This window comes from Lissotriton vulgaris, chromosome 3_1 (assembly GCF_964263255.1).
Source record: "Lissotriton vulgaris chromosome 3_1, aLisVul1.2, whole genome shotgun sequence".
Taxonomy (NCBI): Eukaryota; Metazoa; Chordata; class Amphibia; order Caudata; family Salamandridae; genus Lissotriton; species Lissotriton vulgaris.
Genome location: NC_141689.1, coordinates 1,669,091,666 through 1,669,105,820, shown reverse-complemented (window position 1 = coordinate 1,669,105,820; position 14,155 = coordinate 1,669,091,666). Strand labels below are relative to the sequence as shown.

The following is a 14,155-nucleotide window of genomic DNA, read 5'->3' as shown; positions in this document are numbered from 1 at the left end:
CCTGAAAGAGATTCAGAAAGTAGACCCCAAGCGTACGGGGACCCCAGTAGCCATCATTAAGACACAGGCATTTTGTTTGGAGCCCTATCGCTCAACATAAGTATAACGCCAAGACAGGCGACCCTCCTCCTCAGGAAGCGCTGGTAGAATGAGGTCAGTCAGTGGTTAAAGTACTTTAAGTGAGAACCAATCCAAAGATTTGATGACTAACGAGGGAGTAATAGGGGGTTTGTCGGTAATTTAGCATCGATAAGAGATAACGTTATGCATTGCGCTTTCTTTGTGAGATCACATATATTGTCAATAGTGCAATCCAAACAACACATTTGAATTTTAATCTAAACTAAGGAGATTTGAGAGCAGGGCCGCCTTTAGCGTTGGTGGCATCTGGTGCGACAATCATTTTTGGTGCCCCCACACCCATGACCGCCCCCTCGGATACTCTCACTACCACCAGACAACTGTGCCCCTCATCTCTCCAATCATAAGTTATTACTAAACACAGCGCCCCCCTGAGGTCAGCGCCCCCCTCCACAGGTTAGCACCCAGTGCGGCCGCACCCGTCGCACTGCCCTAAAGCCAGCCCTGTTTGAGAGTTTATATATTTGATATTAGTCTACTGCGTCAAATGTCATTCTTCTAAAAATGCTTTTCAGTGGCAGTCTGTTGGCTGCCTGCAGATGGAGATAGAAGCCAAGCGTGGCGAGCATCGTTGAAGCGGCAGAGTGCAGCAACAATCTCTAGGAATACAGGAAGAACAAAGCAAATTACACTGTCTGTTTGCTGGAGGACTTGCAAGTCATACCTTTTCTGTGATTCTCATCACGCCCCTTGCAGCATGCTACATGTCTTCTAATCTTTACACATTTCCAATAGACTTCTTTACCATCAAGTACTGCAGGAATCCACTGTCTTTTATTAAGTCATGTTGAGCCTTATCAATTGGTTTTCGCCTCCAAGTAACGATAATATATTGAGCTGTACACTCAATTCTATGTTATGTGTATTTGTAAAGGGCACTACCACCAGCAAGGGTAACCTGGAACTGAGCAGGTGTGTTGGCCATCCCTGCTTATGGTAACTTGGTTAATTGAAAAGGCAGGTCGTCAGCTTCTTGCGGAATTCAAGAAGAGAGGAGGAAGCACTGATGTGAGATCGGTCCACGCTTTAGGAGCGATGCAAGAGAATGCCCATCCTCCTGACCTGACTTTGTATGCGTGGGATGTGTGCGAGTAGGAGTTCTGAGGAGCGGAGTTGTCTGGGTGGTTGGTGGAAGGAGTTGCGACTGTTCAAGTAGGTGGGGCCTACATTGTATAGTGCCTTGAATGTGTGTGTGAAGAGTTTGGAATCAGCATGTTTGTATATGAGGAGCCAGTGTAACTCTCTGAGGTGTGGGGTGATGTGAGTTCTGTGCAACACATTGAGGATGAGTATGGCAGCAAAGTTCTGGATGGTGTGTAGTCTTCTGGTGAGTTGGTATACACCCGTTACAACGCATCTTTTACTCCGCACTACCATTACAACGCGACTTTTACTCCGCATACCATTACAACGCATTGCGCTGGGGGGCGCTCTAGGATAGGGAATAAGTATAATTTACTATCCAACACCGTCCCGGATATATGACGGTACAACGCGTACCGTCACAACGCATACCTTTACAACGCGGCCGTGACAACGCAAGTCGTTACCACGACTTGCGTTGGGGGGCGCGGATTTCGAATAGTTTAATTTACTATTCTAACACCAGTCCCCGTGGACCCTAGGGAAGGTGTTAGGATAGTAAATTAACTATTTTTAGACCTTGAGCGCCCTCCAGCGCAAGTCGTGGTAACGACTTGCGTTGTCACAACCGCGGTGTAAAGGTACCGCGTTGTGAAAACATCGTTGTAAACGATGTTTACCCCTTCCCTAGGGTCCACGGGGACTGGAGTTAGAATAGTAAATTATACTTACCACTATCCAGCACCCCAAAGCGCTATGCGTTGTAATGGTATGCGTTGTAAATACCGCGTTGTAACGGTATGCGGAGTAAAAGTATGTGGAGTAACATGGTACATCCGGTGAGTTGCTTGGTGATCCTGACATAGAGGGTGTTCCTGTAGTCAAAGAACTAGGGAGTGAGTGATAGTTTTCCTGGTGTTGGTTAGGAGCCATTGAAGATCTTCCCCAGCAAATTCAGGTTGCAGTGCCAACGTTGATTTTTGCGGTCATGTCCAGTTTGTTGTTGATGATGATTCCAAGGTTCCTGGCAATGGTGGTGGGAGTGGGTATTGGTGTTGGTCAGAGTTCAGCAGACCACTAGCTGGAGTTCTATGGCAAGGTTTTGTTGCTGAATATCATTACTTCTCTCTTGTCGGTGTTAATCTTGAGACAGTTGGCAAGTCAGTCATGCATGCAGTGAACTTGTTTCTTGTGCTGAGGGTGTTGTCTGAGAGGGAACGTATGAATTGTCTACCATCAGCATAGGAGAGGATGTGAGTGTTGTGTGCTTGGCCAGTGGGATCATGCATGAAGTGAAGCGGTTGGGGTTGAGCGATGAACCTTGAAGCACTCCGCAAATGAGTTTGCGACCTTCCAAGGAGTAAGGTGCTAGGCTGACTGCTTGTGTTCTATCCGTTAAAAAGGAGCAGATCAAGCTGAGAACATGTCCTTGGATGCCAATCTTGTGCATGCGACTTGGGAGGATAGTTGTGAGAGACCGCCGCAAATTTCATCAGAGAGGTCCAGGAGAATGAGAGCAGCCATGTCTATTCTGTCAAGAATCATGCGGATGACAAATGTGGTGACAATTATTACTGTTTCTGTACTGTGGTTGGACTTGAATCTGGACTACATGATGTCTACGTATGTTAGGAGGGTCCTGGATCTGTAGTTGGAGAATGTGACTTGGTCAGCTGGGTCTTCAGAAGGAGGCGTGACAGTGACATGTTGCCAGGTGCCCGGGAATGTGACTGAGTCGATAAAGAATTTGAGGATGGGTGTTACTTCTTCACTGATCACATGGGGCCCACGAATGAGTGTACTTCCTGGTAGTTTTGGTTTTTATGGTGATGATGGTGGGCTGCAAGTTCAGGGCTCATTCTTCAGCCGCAATGGGAAGTTGCACTTGACAATGACAAGGTCTGATTAAGGATCGAAGTTGCCATATAAATGGAGGTGATTTTGTCGAAGAAGAATGTTTATTCCTGCATTGAAGAGGTCTACAATAGCTGGGTGCTTGGTTTTCTGTATCTGCTGGGGGTAGCATCTTAGGGTGGATCTTGATTTGTTCTCCATTTGCGCTGCAGTAGCATTTCTACAGCCTGAGTTTCACTGTATACCAGCAAGCCAGAGGTCAAGCTGTTGCCACTGGGTTGCTCTTGAGGGGAGCCATGGTGTCGACACATCCTATGATCCAGCTGTTGAGGTTCTTGATGGCTTTTGGCAAATTGCTGGTGTGCTGATGTTTTTCCAGTTGTGGCGGGTGGGTCCACTAGTGGTAGGTCAGTGGTAGTGAAGCATGGGTATGCTGAAACTAACGAGGATGTGATCTGTCCAAGTCACAGTTTTTATTTGTATTTATTTTATTTGTAGAGTTTTATATAGCGCTCGCTCGACCCGTGGGCATCAGAGCTCTTGCCGGTAAATGCTTGGAAGAAAATATGTAGTTTACATAAAACATGTTACATAAAACATATTTGGGTAGACATACAGGCAAAATAGCAATACCTAGGTGATACATAAGCGGACGTAAGGATCAGTAGCAATACATTTCTGTGGTAGAAACAGTTTATAACTATATAATTTGTTTTAGAAGTGCATAATAGCGGACCTTATTGGGGTAGGAATAAAGACATCCTGGCGGTACTTAGGTGAAACATCTAGGCATTTCTGAGGTAGAGACAGTTTATGAGTTTGTTTTCATAGCGTATAGTATCAGTACTAATTTGGTTAGACATAGGACATAGTGGCTGTAGGTAAGCAAAATAAATGAATGTATCAGGTTCAGTGGCTAATACAGTATTGAGGTAGCGAAAACCCTAAATGATATAGTTGCTGGCTTGTCGACTGTGATTTTGCTGTTTGAGGAACAATCATGCCCAATAGGTGTGCACCGGTGCGGGTGGGTTCGGTAACGTGCTGGGTGAAGCTAAGGCCATAAAATTTAGGTCAGTGGGTCATCTAGGTCAAATGTAATTGTCTCAGAAGAGGATGAAGGTGTTGGCCTTGATGATCAGTGCTGGGACTTAGTCTGTGTTGTCTCTGGCAAAAGTGGTGCCAGGTCCTGGTGGTCTGTACTTAACGTTCTGTCAAGGAGAAGATGTCTATGATGCGTATCTTTAACATGAGGTGTTCAATATAGCTGTTGGGGGTGTCTGTGTAGGTGGTGCCACTTTTGCTGACCGTCTTTCCTGGCGACCTTGTAGCAAGCAAGGAAGGCTGTAGTGATGTCCAGTGCAGAGGTTGGTTTTGGCCATGTTTCCATGAGGAAGAACAGGTCCACAGTGTGGTCCTGCAGTAGGTCTCACATTTCTGTGGCTTCTGTGGTGAGCGAACAGGTGTTGAGAAGCATGCTTGCCAGTGTAGCATGTTGTGTGGGTCGTAGTTGTTTTGTATGAGTGTAAGCAGATGGCTAGTTTGTGTTAGTGTGAGCGAGTGGGTTGCTGGGTGCTGTTGGTGCGGTCGTGTTGGGTGGAAGGTGTGGGACACCTTACAGGAGAAGCCTATGAATGCTCCTTCCATGTTGTGTGGTGTGGTAGCAGTGTGGCAAGCGGCAGCTGGGGTTGAGAGCATGGAGGAGTGTGACAGGGTATCTGTGGGTAATAGGAGGACCAGGATTCTTGTGCTGTGTGCAGAGGGCCGAGACAGACCTGCTTTTGGCATGCCTTCAGTGGGCCAGCTGCACGTCCGCAGTGCCAGTCTGCTGTGTGTCCTCGGTGTGGCTGATATCAAGGAGGTATAGAAAACAATGGTCCTCAAACCAATCCTTCGGTAAGTCTAAATCAATTATGTTAATACAATCTTTCTGAGCTTGTGAATTCGTACCGCTCATTGAGTTATCAAATCAAACAAAAGAAAAACAACTGTGCAACAGCCAAACATATACGGGAACATATCAATTTATTCTGTCATATTGTAGAATTTCAATAGAAGCAGATATGTTGGTTTGAGGACGATTGTTTTCTATCTCGAATTGCACCCAGGTCCAAGAACTGGTATTGGGTTACCCCATGTTTGTTATGGCTGATATTAAGGAGGTATGTGAATGTGGCCTGGGATCGCTAGATCTCCAGGACACTAGTGCGCACAACGGTAATTTGTTTTACAAATTGAAACCATTTATCAATGTTTCCCATGTGCTTAAGTCAACACAAGTTTAGTCAGTAAAATTCATTCTTGTCATTTTATGAACATTTCATCAAAAATCAAAAATCAAAGCTTCATGTACAATTATTAAACAACTATTCAGTACAACACAATTACACATATAACCCAATGCATTTCGGGGTCTACACCCCTTCGTCAGGGGTCCTTGTAATTGGTTGATTTTGGTATATACGTGTTGTTAAATAAAAATCTGAATTTCAGGATTAAATCAGTTTATCTGTTTAATCTTAAGCACGTTGCCAAACTTGTGGGTTCTGCGAGTATATGGATGTAATTTTAATTACTCGCTTGCTTCTTTGTCTTCTCTTTCGAGGGGCGAGTATAGAGTCAACGACTCGCTTGTATCTTTTACTTGTCGCGCGGGAGGCGAGGCAAAGTAATCGGCTCTGTGCTGGCGTTCTTTCATGTATTAAGGAGGAGCACAGAGGTTGGCGGGGGGGGGGTGCAAATGGATGATGGTAAATGTAGATTTGTCACTTCCTGAGCAAATCGATGATCAATACATTTTACACACGCGTTGTCAACTCTTTGGAACGAAGAGATAATTTATTTGAATCTACTTCTGTTGTATTTTTGGTACAAACCAAGAATAACATATGCTGGTGAAAATGCCCGATGCTATTTTCGCAGTTATTAAATATAGAGATTTGACTATGTCATACATATATCCTTTTACATTGCAAAGTTCTAGCATAATTTAGTTTCTCTTTTTCTTCGAGTGCGTGAACTCCCACAGACACGATTTGGTACTTCTGTTTTAAAACCATACAGATAGGTAAAAGAAGACTGTGGGTCCAGACTGTTGCATGCGTACACTTGTACCTCATGCAAATTACAAATGGTGTACTACATGACTTAAAACAATACTGATGGAAGTACTCAATAGTAATGACTTCATAAAATTAAACATTGAGCTAGTGTGCCAGTCACCTTTCTCATGCAGAAACGAGGACGTTTACACCATGCATTTGAAATCGTGAAGTCTCACCTTGGCTGTTGCATGAGGGGAGGCCCCTTTCTCAAGTAGGAGTAGTGCCACCTTCTGGTTGTCATAGTGTGCAGCAACATGGAGTGGGGTGAGACCATTCTGTAAAGGGGGTGTTTATGTTACAGCATTAAGTCACAGTTAGAGCGGATGAAGCGACACAGATTAAGAGGATGTTAACGCAACAAAGGTTGAACAGAAAAATGACAATTACCTGCACCAAGATTATTTTTTAAATAAAAGGTCATGGAAAGAACTGAATTAAAAAAAAACACAATGCGGCAATTCTGGAAAAGTAAACTGAGGTTCAAGCATTGTGGGATATGTTTGATCAGGGGATGTACCTCTTCCCACCACCGAAAGAACACAAATGATCATATTGAACAACGTTTGGGCCCTTATCTAGAAGTCAGAGGATGCGGGACAAGTGCTAAAAAGTGATGCATGTCCCCCTGACATATTTAGGGCTTCATTTATGAGAAATGACGCATCGCTGGGTGAAAGCAGCGATGCGTCACTTCTCAGTGCGCACTTCTTGCGTCATACCTGATGCGTCATATTTAATGTATGACGCATCATGTCGCAGTATTTCTGGCGTATCTGTAAGCGTAAAAGTGACGCATTGCTGGAGTGTGTCACAAATGTGACGCAACTCCTGCAATGTGTCCTATCACATGGGGAAAGCCCCATGTGAAAGGTTCAAGCATTGTGGGATATGTTTGATCAGGGGATGTACCTCTTCCCACCACCGAAAGAACACAAATGATCATATTGAACAACGTTTGGGCCCTTATCTAGAAGTCGGAGGATGCGGGACAAGTGCTAAAAAGTGATGCATGTCCCCCTGACATATTTAGAGCTTCCTTTATGAGAAATGACGCATCGCTGGGTGAAAGCAGCGATGCGTCACTTCTCAGTGCTCACTTCTTGCGCAATACCTGATGCGTCATATTTAATGTATGACGCATCATGTCGCAGTATTTCTGACGTATCTGTAAGCGTAAAAGTGACGCATTGCTGGAGTGTGTCACAAATGTGACGCAACTCCAGCAATGTGTCCTATCACATGGGGAAAGCCCCATGTGACAGGGCCTGCGTCAGTCTTACGCCTGCTGTGAGGCAGGCGCAAGATTTTGACGCAACGGCGTCCTAGAAGTAACGCAGTGAAATCTCATAGATTTCACTGCGTCACTTCTAGGAGGCTTTTTGCGTGGGAAAGCCCCCCCCCCGCATACATTATACCTGACGCAGGTATAATGTGGCGCAGGGGTTTACAAAGTGACACATCTGCTTAGATGCGCCACTTTGTAAATAGTGTGCAACAGGAGGCATGTTTTACGCCGCCGATGCGTCACAAAAAGTGACGAATCGGAAGCGTAAAACTGACGCAAGGTCTCATAAATGAGGCCCTTCGAGTGCATTATAGACCCTAAACACTCTAAGTAGGCATGCAGGATAACTGCCATGTTTTGCGGATCTCCCATATCCACCAAACGCTAAGGGGGGCCCTTGGGCTTTTATATGTACAACGTTTACTTGTCAAGTAGACGTGCAGTCCAGAACTTAATCTGAGCCTATAGTTGCAGGTGGGGCTCACCAGCACTCATTTTTGGGGACTGCACTTATTTTTAATCATCAGACTTTGACACAGAACAAGAGAGAGAAATTCATCGAGGCCTGGGGGGGGGATAGGAAGTGAAAGACAGTGACAAAGGGAGAAAGGCAGATGAAAAATAGCATGTAAGAGTGAAATACAGGAGCAGGAAGTGTGATGGCCGAAAGAGGCATGAGTTGAAACCAGGACTAGAAAGCCTTGGTAATCGGAAACCCAAGCATTCTGCAACACTGGTGACAGGGTTCTAATAACAATTTTGGGCACCGTCACTTATTATTTTACAAATTTAAGCAATGAGACAGTCATTCCATTCTCCATATCTCATTTAGAAAAAACAACTTAACATTTACAGAAATTGTTGGCAACAAATGCTATGTTTCATCTTCTATCTGGGGTTCCTGTGAGCCCATTATGTTGCTCCCAGGTCAGTTGCCAACACTCCCCCAGTGCTTATCTATGTGTTAATGAGTGAATACATGTATTCAAACTTTCATAGGCAAACATGAAGAAACATGGATTACAGTGATGAAGTATTGATACCAATCTGAATGAATGAAACCTTTAGATGCAAATGTAATAAAACTGCCACAGTGAATAAGAATATCCTTACAGAAATAAAAAGGTTATAGTAGCCCTGATTGGCAAGTCGTGACACAATTCAGATTTGAGCCTTCATTTGTGATAAATAGGAGAGAATTGCGTTCGCTTTTTAGATACTAGCAGGAGCACCGAAATGCAATCTGACAAGGTAAACAACACATAAGTACCATTGTGAGCATGTTATTGTTTTACGTGGAAGCCTGTAGAATTTTCTGGTAGTTAAATTCTAGATTATAGCCAGCACATAGGTAACGCTGTGCTAGTTGGTTGGCTCTGTGCCAAAGTTTAAGATATTTTTAGTTTAAACAAATGTTTTCAAAATTCCCCACACAGTGATTGACAAAATTAACTCTGCAGAACACCAAGGAAATAGTTGCGTGACCAGACCCCTTGACACCTGCAAAGGCAGCCATTACTGCTTTGGATGCATATATACATGTGTTGGTTTACTGGAGAACTCGTTATGTGGCTGATGTAGGTAATAATGTGCATGTTTAAAAGTTCATAGTGATTTATTCAGAGGCCCTGACCCCCCTCTTGCAGCATGTGCAGGAAATCCGCAACAGAAAGCAACATAGGAAAGACCCCTTTTCCCAGCAGAAACAAGGCCACTCTGGTGGTCAGTGAACAGCAATGTGCAGGATCTTTTTCAAGAAGTTTAGTGGCCATGTAGACACGGCGTAACACAAAATGATAGCACAATACTGCTAACCTTGTTGGGTAGCATCTTCACGTGACTTGGGTTGGCTTCCAGAAAGATGTACAAAGGCCTACCTTTCTGGATCACAGGGGTATCATAGGTCTATTGAATGCCACTGCTACCTGGTAGGGTAGGTAGTTGGCACAGCATAAATGGCATGAACTGCTTCCTATTGTTCCTTAGCCTGTATTGACAGTGCACATTACAGCAAAGCAGTCATTTGGACAGCACTAGATATAAGCATCCACGATTCCTGAGTTGTATTGGTATACCTTTGTAGTTTTATGATGGCCCATCTGTTGTCTGTGCCAAATAACCAAACTGAACAAAAAATGCACCACACTGGTGATGTAAATGCATCTTAATGTAGATGTATTTTTGAAGCATCCCTCTGGAAGTTGGAACGGTCCAATGAGAGTTTACATGATATAAATATATGTATATTTAATTAACTCTGTAAAGAGTAAAGTTTGCAATGGGGGTGAGACCCAAGACTGTTCTGCATTCTTCGTTGCTAGAACATATCCACAGAATGCACAATCTGGCCTAGAGAAGGGTCACCAAAGTCTATGGAAACTTTGCATTAGATGCACAAGTATAAACAAATCGGATTTCTAAGGGAGTGAACAGATTATACTAAATTTGAAATGCTTATTAAAGCCATGCATTTTATTTGAGTACCCCACTTCTGAAAGGCTTGTATACCCAGTCAGTATACTGGTAAGTAAAGTAAATCATTCTTGGTCACCTGAAATTGGTCTAGTTAAAGATGGGTAAAATGTCCTAGGTGAATGATACCTTTTATGCCATAGCGCCACAAAATGGCAGGTTACATACACCGTCGGCCGCTTCCAAATACTTGGAATTGAGTAGGTATCCGTGGCCTTTAACACAAACCCAGGTCATTCATTTGCAGTCAAAACCCAATGGCTTCCCACACTTCTCTATAGAATAGTGTGTTTTTAAGGACAATGCTTAAGTAACTGCAACGCTTTCTTTTAAAAAATTAACACAATTAGAAGACTTCAACAAAAGATTTACAAAAACATACAATATTCTTTGTAGGTAACAATCATGAAATGTGTGTTTCTTTACAATGTGCCACGGATTCATCTTAAATTTGACTTTCTAAGATGCAGCAACATCAGTGATGACTTTTCCTAAGCACATACTTAGTTTTCATGAAAGGAACCATTGAGTTAATCTCTAAACTTTGCCCAATTACAGCGGATTTCTACTAGCTTCCCCTCCAAGAGAGTTCCTTTACCTTTCCAGCAGAGTCAGGTGGAGCGCGCCGCTGCAGGAGGAGTTTTGCCACATCCAGGCTTCCATACTTTGCTGCGACGTGCAAAGGTGTAAACCCTTTCTGCAAACGTCCAGATAAAAAAAAAATGTTATACTGGGAAAAGATTAATTAAAAGCTGTAAATAAAAAAGAAGAGACCGTGCCTCTTTCACATGTCATATGATTGCTGTTAGGATGCCAAGGTTTACAAGTGTTTGCTTATAATCTCAGCATGAATGCGACATTAAGATTTCACCACCATTCACAATTTACAATTACCTACTTACCTATGGAGCACTGACTTCCACTTTAAACCGTGCACAGCTGAGGGGAATTGTGAGGTGGGATAGAAAATGGGTTTAATACTGTCCTTCTCTGTCAGGCCTTCCCTACCCGCATATTAAATGACCGAAACGCATTCTGTCTTGGCCAGTGTGAGGTTTTAATTGATCTTACTAACCTTTCATTTAATAACTCATCTGTTGAAGCCAGTTATTGAAGAATGTGGAAATAAGGGACATTTTGAAACTAAGTTCCGAAAAGAGGTGAATGTAGTTCTTTTTCACCAAGTGTTTAGTTTGAATTCACACTAAGAGGTCGATTACAATGTCGTTCGGAAAGCATTCTGACCGAATCCGTTTCTGAATGGTTTCTGACTGAATCAGATTTAGGGAGTCCGAACTGCTGATTACGATTGTTCTGAATACGATTTGGTCGAACTCGCATAGCCTTAAATAAAAGCCTGTGTTCCGACCAAATACACAGGCTCCCACCGAAGAAAGGGGTGACTGGGAAAAATCATGCACCCTGTGGCAGGCCCACCATGGTGCCTGCCACACAGTGCATGGTTGCACAGAGGGGTCCCATGGGTCCCCCATGGGTCCCATTCAGAAGGCTCCGGGTGAAGGGGGGCCTGCTTCGGACCCCCAAAGTCTGATTCGGACTGCCGATCTGTGTCAGAAAAAACAACAGTTTTGGAAAGGCTGTCCGAATCTGACCTCGTAATTGCTCGGTCTGAAATGCGCACTGTTGACCTGTTTTGTGTCAGCTCCGAACTACTTGGTTCCTCCGAATGCCATTCAGAACCAACTTGGAAATTCCGAATGCTTTCCAAAAATCGTAATCGGTCGTTCAGAAAGCTTTCCGAATTGGTAGGAAAGAGGAGTTCTGAATCGGAACCTTTCCAAACAACATCATAATCGATCCCTAAGTGATGAATACCAGATGCCTTTCACTTAAATCTATTTATGTCTCATTCCCTCTAGAAAGCAAATTGAGACAGTTATGTCACATCATGAACACTTTAGGAAAAAAGAAAAAGCTTATTCAATTGGCTTTGCCATTCTATATTTAGCAAATCTGGATTTAGTCTACTTTGCAGTGGACTATCGATAAAAAGCGGCTTTGCAAACCTTACTTTATCTTAGTCTGTTTTGCATTTTTCCACCTCTTCTGCGAGGCTAGACTTTGAATCTGGTGTATTTCTATTTGTTCTTCATTGTAAGTTGTTACATTATCTATTTGTGCTCATATTTTCATAGTTTTTTGCTTTAGTGTGATCTTACATTTTAATTGTCCTTTTTTGGATTAAGTGTAATCGAGGGCCGAATGGAGGACCAAGAGAGGGCCTACTATGTTATATGTTATGTTATGTTATGTTATAAAATCTTATATAGCGTGCAGCTGCCCCAGCTAAGGGGCGTCCCGGCGCTTTAATAGACAGGAGAGTTGGCTGCCGTAGAGATGGACATACGGCTATAACATAACAAAGCAGTTAGCAAAACAGGTAGGTTTTGATGGCCCTTCTGAACGTCAGAAGGTCATTTAGGCCGCGGACCTGGGGTGGTAAAGCGTTCCATATTTTCGCTGCTAAGTAGCGGAAAGAGCGTCCTCCCATCCGCGCACGCTTTATTTGAGGGACCGCTACCAGGTGTTGGCCCTCTGAGCATAAGGTTCGCCGAGGAATGTAAGGGGTCAGGAGGGGGCACAGCATAGGAGGAGAGGCAAATTTCAAGATTTTAAATGACAGACATAAGGTTTTAAATTTGATCCTCTTGTCCACGGGCAGCCAGTGAAGTTTGGTCAGAGTGCTAGAAACTGAATAGAAGCGGGGAAGTCCTATCAAGGCTCTAGCTGCCGCTTTTTGCACTCGTTGTAACCTCCCCACCTCCGCCTGATTGGCCCCTAAGAGTAGAGAGCTCGCATAATCTAATCGAGATAGAATGGAAGACTGCACTATGATCTGGCGGGTGGGAGAGTCAAAGAATTTTAAAATCGGCTTGAGGTTCCGAAGAATCCCAAAGCACGTAGCGGCAACCTTTTTTGTGTGGTGGATGAAGTTGAGCGAGGAATCTAGCCAGACTCCAAGGTTTTTTACCTCATTTTTCGGCTCAGGAGGATTCCCGAGAATTTCCGGCCACCATTTGTCTCCCCAGGCGGAGACATCCTTACCTAGCAGTAAGACCTCAGTCTTGTTGGCGTTGAGCTGTAGGTAATTGGATGTCATCCAGTTGGTAACTGCTGTTAGGCCCGATTTAAAATTGGACGCACTGAGCCCTGAGTCATCACTCAGCAGTACCACTAGCTGAGCGTCGTCTGCGTATGAGACTATAGAAAGCTCCCACCGTTTAGCGACCTCAGCCAGTGGCTGGACGTATAGATTAAAAAGCGTCGGGCTGAGAGCAGATCCCTGGGGCACACCCTGCTCAATTGGGCGTTCTTTTGAAAGAAACGGGGGGTGGAAACTCGGAATGACCTTCCGGTCAAGAATGCCCTAAACCAGTCTAGTGCCTGCCCACAGATCCATGCTGCCTCCAATCGATACAGTAACACCTCGTGTGAGACCGTGTCGAAGGCAGCGCTGAGATCTAAAAGGATCAGCGCTGCCGTCTGACCGGAATCCATAATGGTCCGCAGTTGTTCCGTTACACTCAGGAGTGCTGTCTCGGTGCTATGCCCTGCACGGAAACCATGTTGGGAGGCGTCTAGAATGGAATTGGAGCAGAGGAATTTCGTTAGAATATTATTCACGTGGGATTCGGCCACCTTGGCTGGCCAGGGCAGCAATGAAATTGGCCTAAAATTTTCCGGTCTTGTGGGGTCTAGCGTGGGCTTTTTAATAATAGGAGATACCCAAGCTTGCTTCCATCTAGTGGGTATGATGGCAGATGTAAAAGAAGAGTTAATGATTTCAAGAAGGGGGTTGAGTATGAGCACAGGGGCCTCCCTAAAATGGGCCGGTTTAAGTGGGTATGCAGGAGAACCTGACTTGATGTTCCCGCAGAGTCTGAGAAAGTCGTCCTGATTTAAGTCAGGTATAGTCATAAGTTTATTTCTCGGCTCACTGCTAGCGGAGGTTAATCTGGGAGTGGCTGGGAAGGAGCTATAGATGGTTCGTACCTTATAGATAAAAAAGGAGGCAAGTGTTTCACAGTGTAGATAGGATGCAGTTGTCATTACCACCGCTTTTTTGGCGCTAAGATCTTTCAGAATTTTAAAAATAGTTTTCGAGGGGTTCTGACTAGCCTTGATCTCCTGTGCATAGTAGATGACCCTTGTCCTACAGATATTTCTATAGTAATTCTTTTGTGCAGCCAGATAT

At 44.1% G+C, this 14,155-nt stretch overlaps 1 protein-coding gene across 1 annotated transcript in view; it reads right to left on the bottom strand.

Annotated features, from left to right (window-relative positions):
• Positions 1-14,155, bottom strand: part of ANK2 (ankyrin 2) — an 874,236-nt gene that overhangs the window by 427,145 nt on the left and 432,936 nt on the right. The window contains exons 16-17 of the mRNA XM_086962136.1: positions 10,538-10,636; positions 6,359-6,457 (exon numbers count right to left, since the gene is read on the bottom strand). Of these exons, the coding sequence (XP_086818262.1) occupies positions 6,359-6,457; positions 10,538-10,636 (198 nt within the window). The remainder of the gene's footprint in view (positions 1-6,358; positions 6,458-10,537; positions 10,637-14,155) is intronic.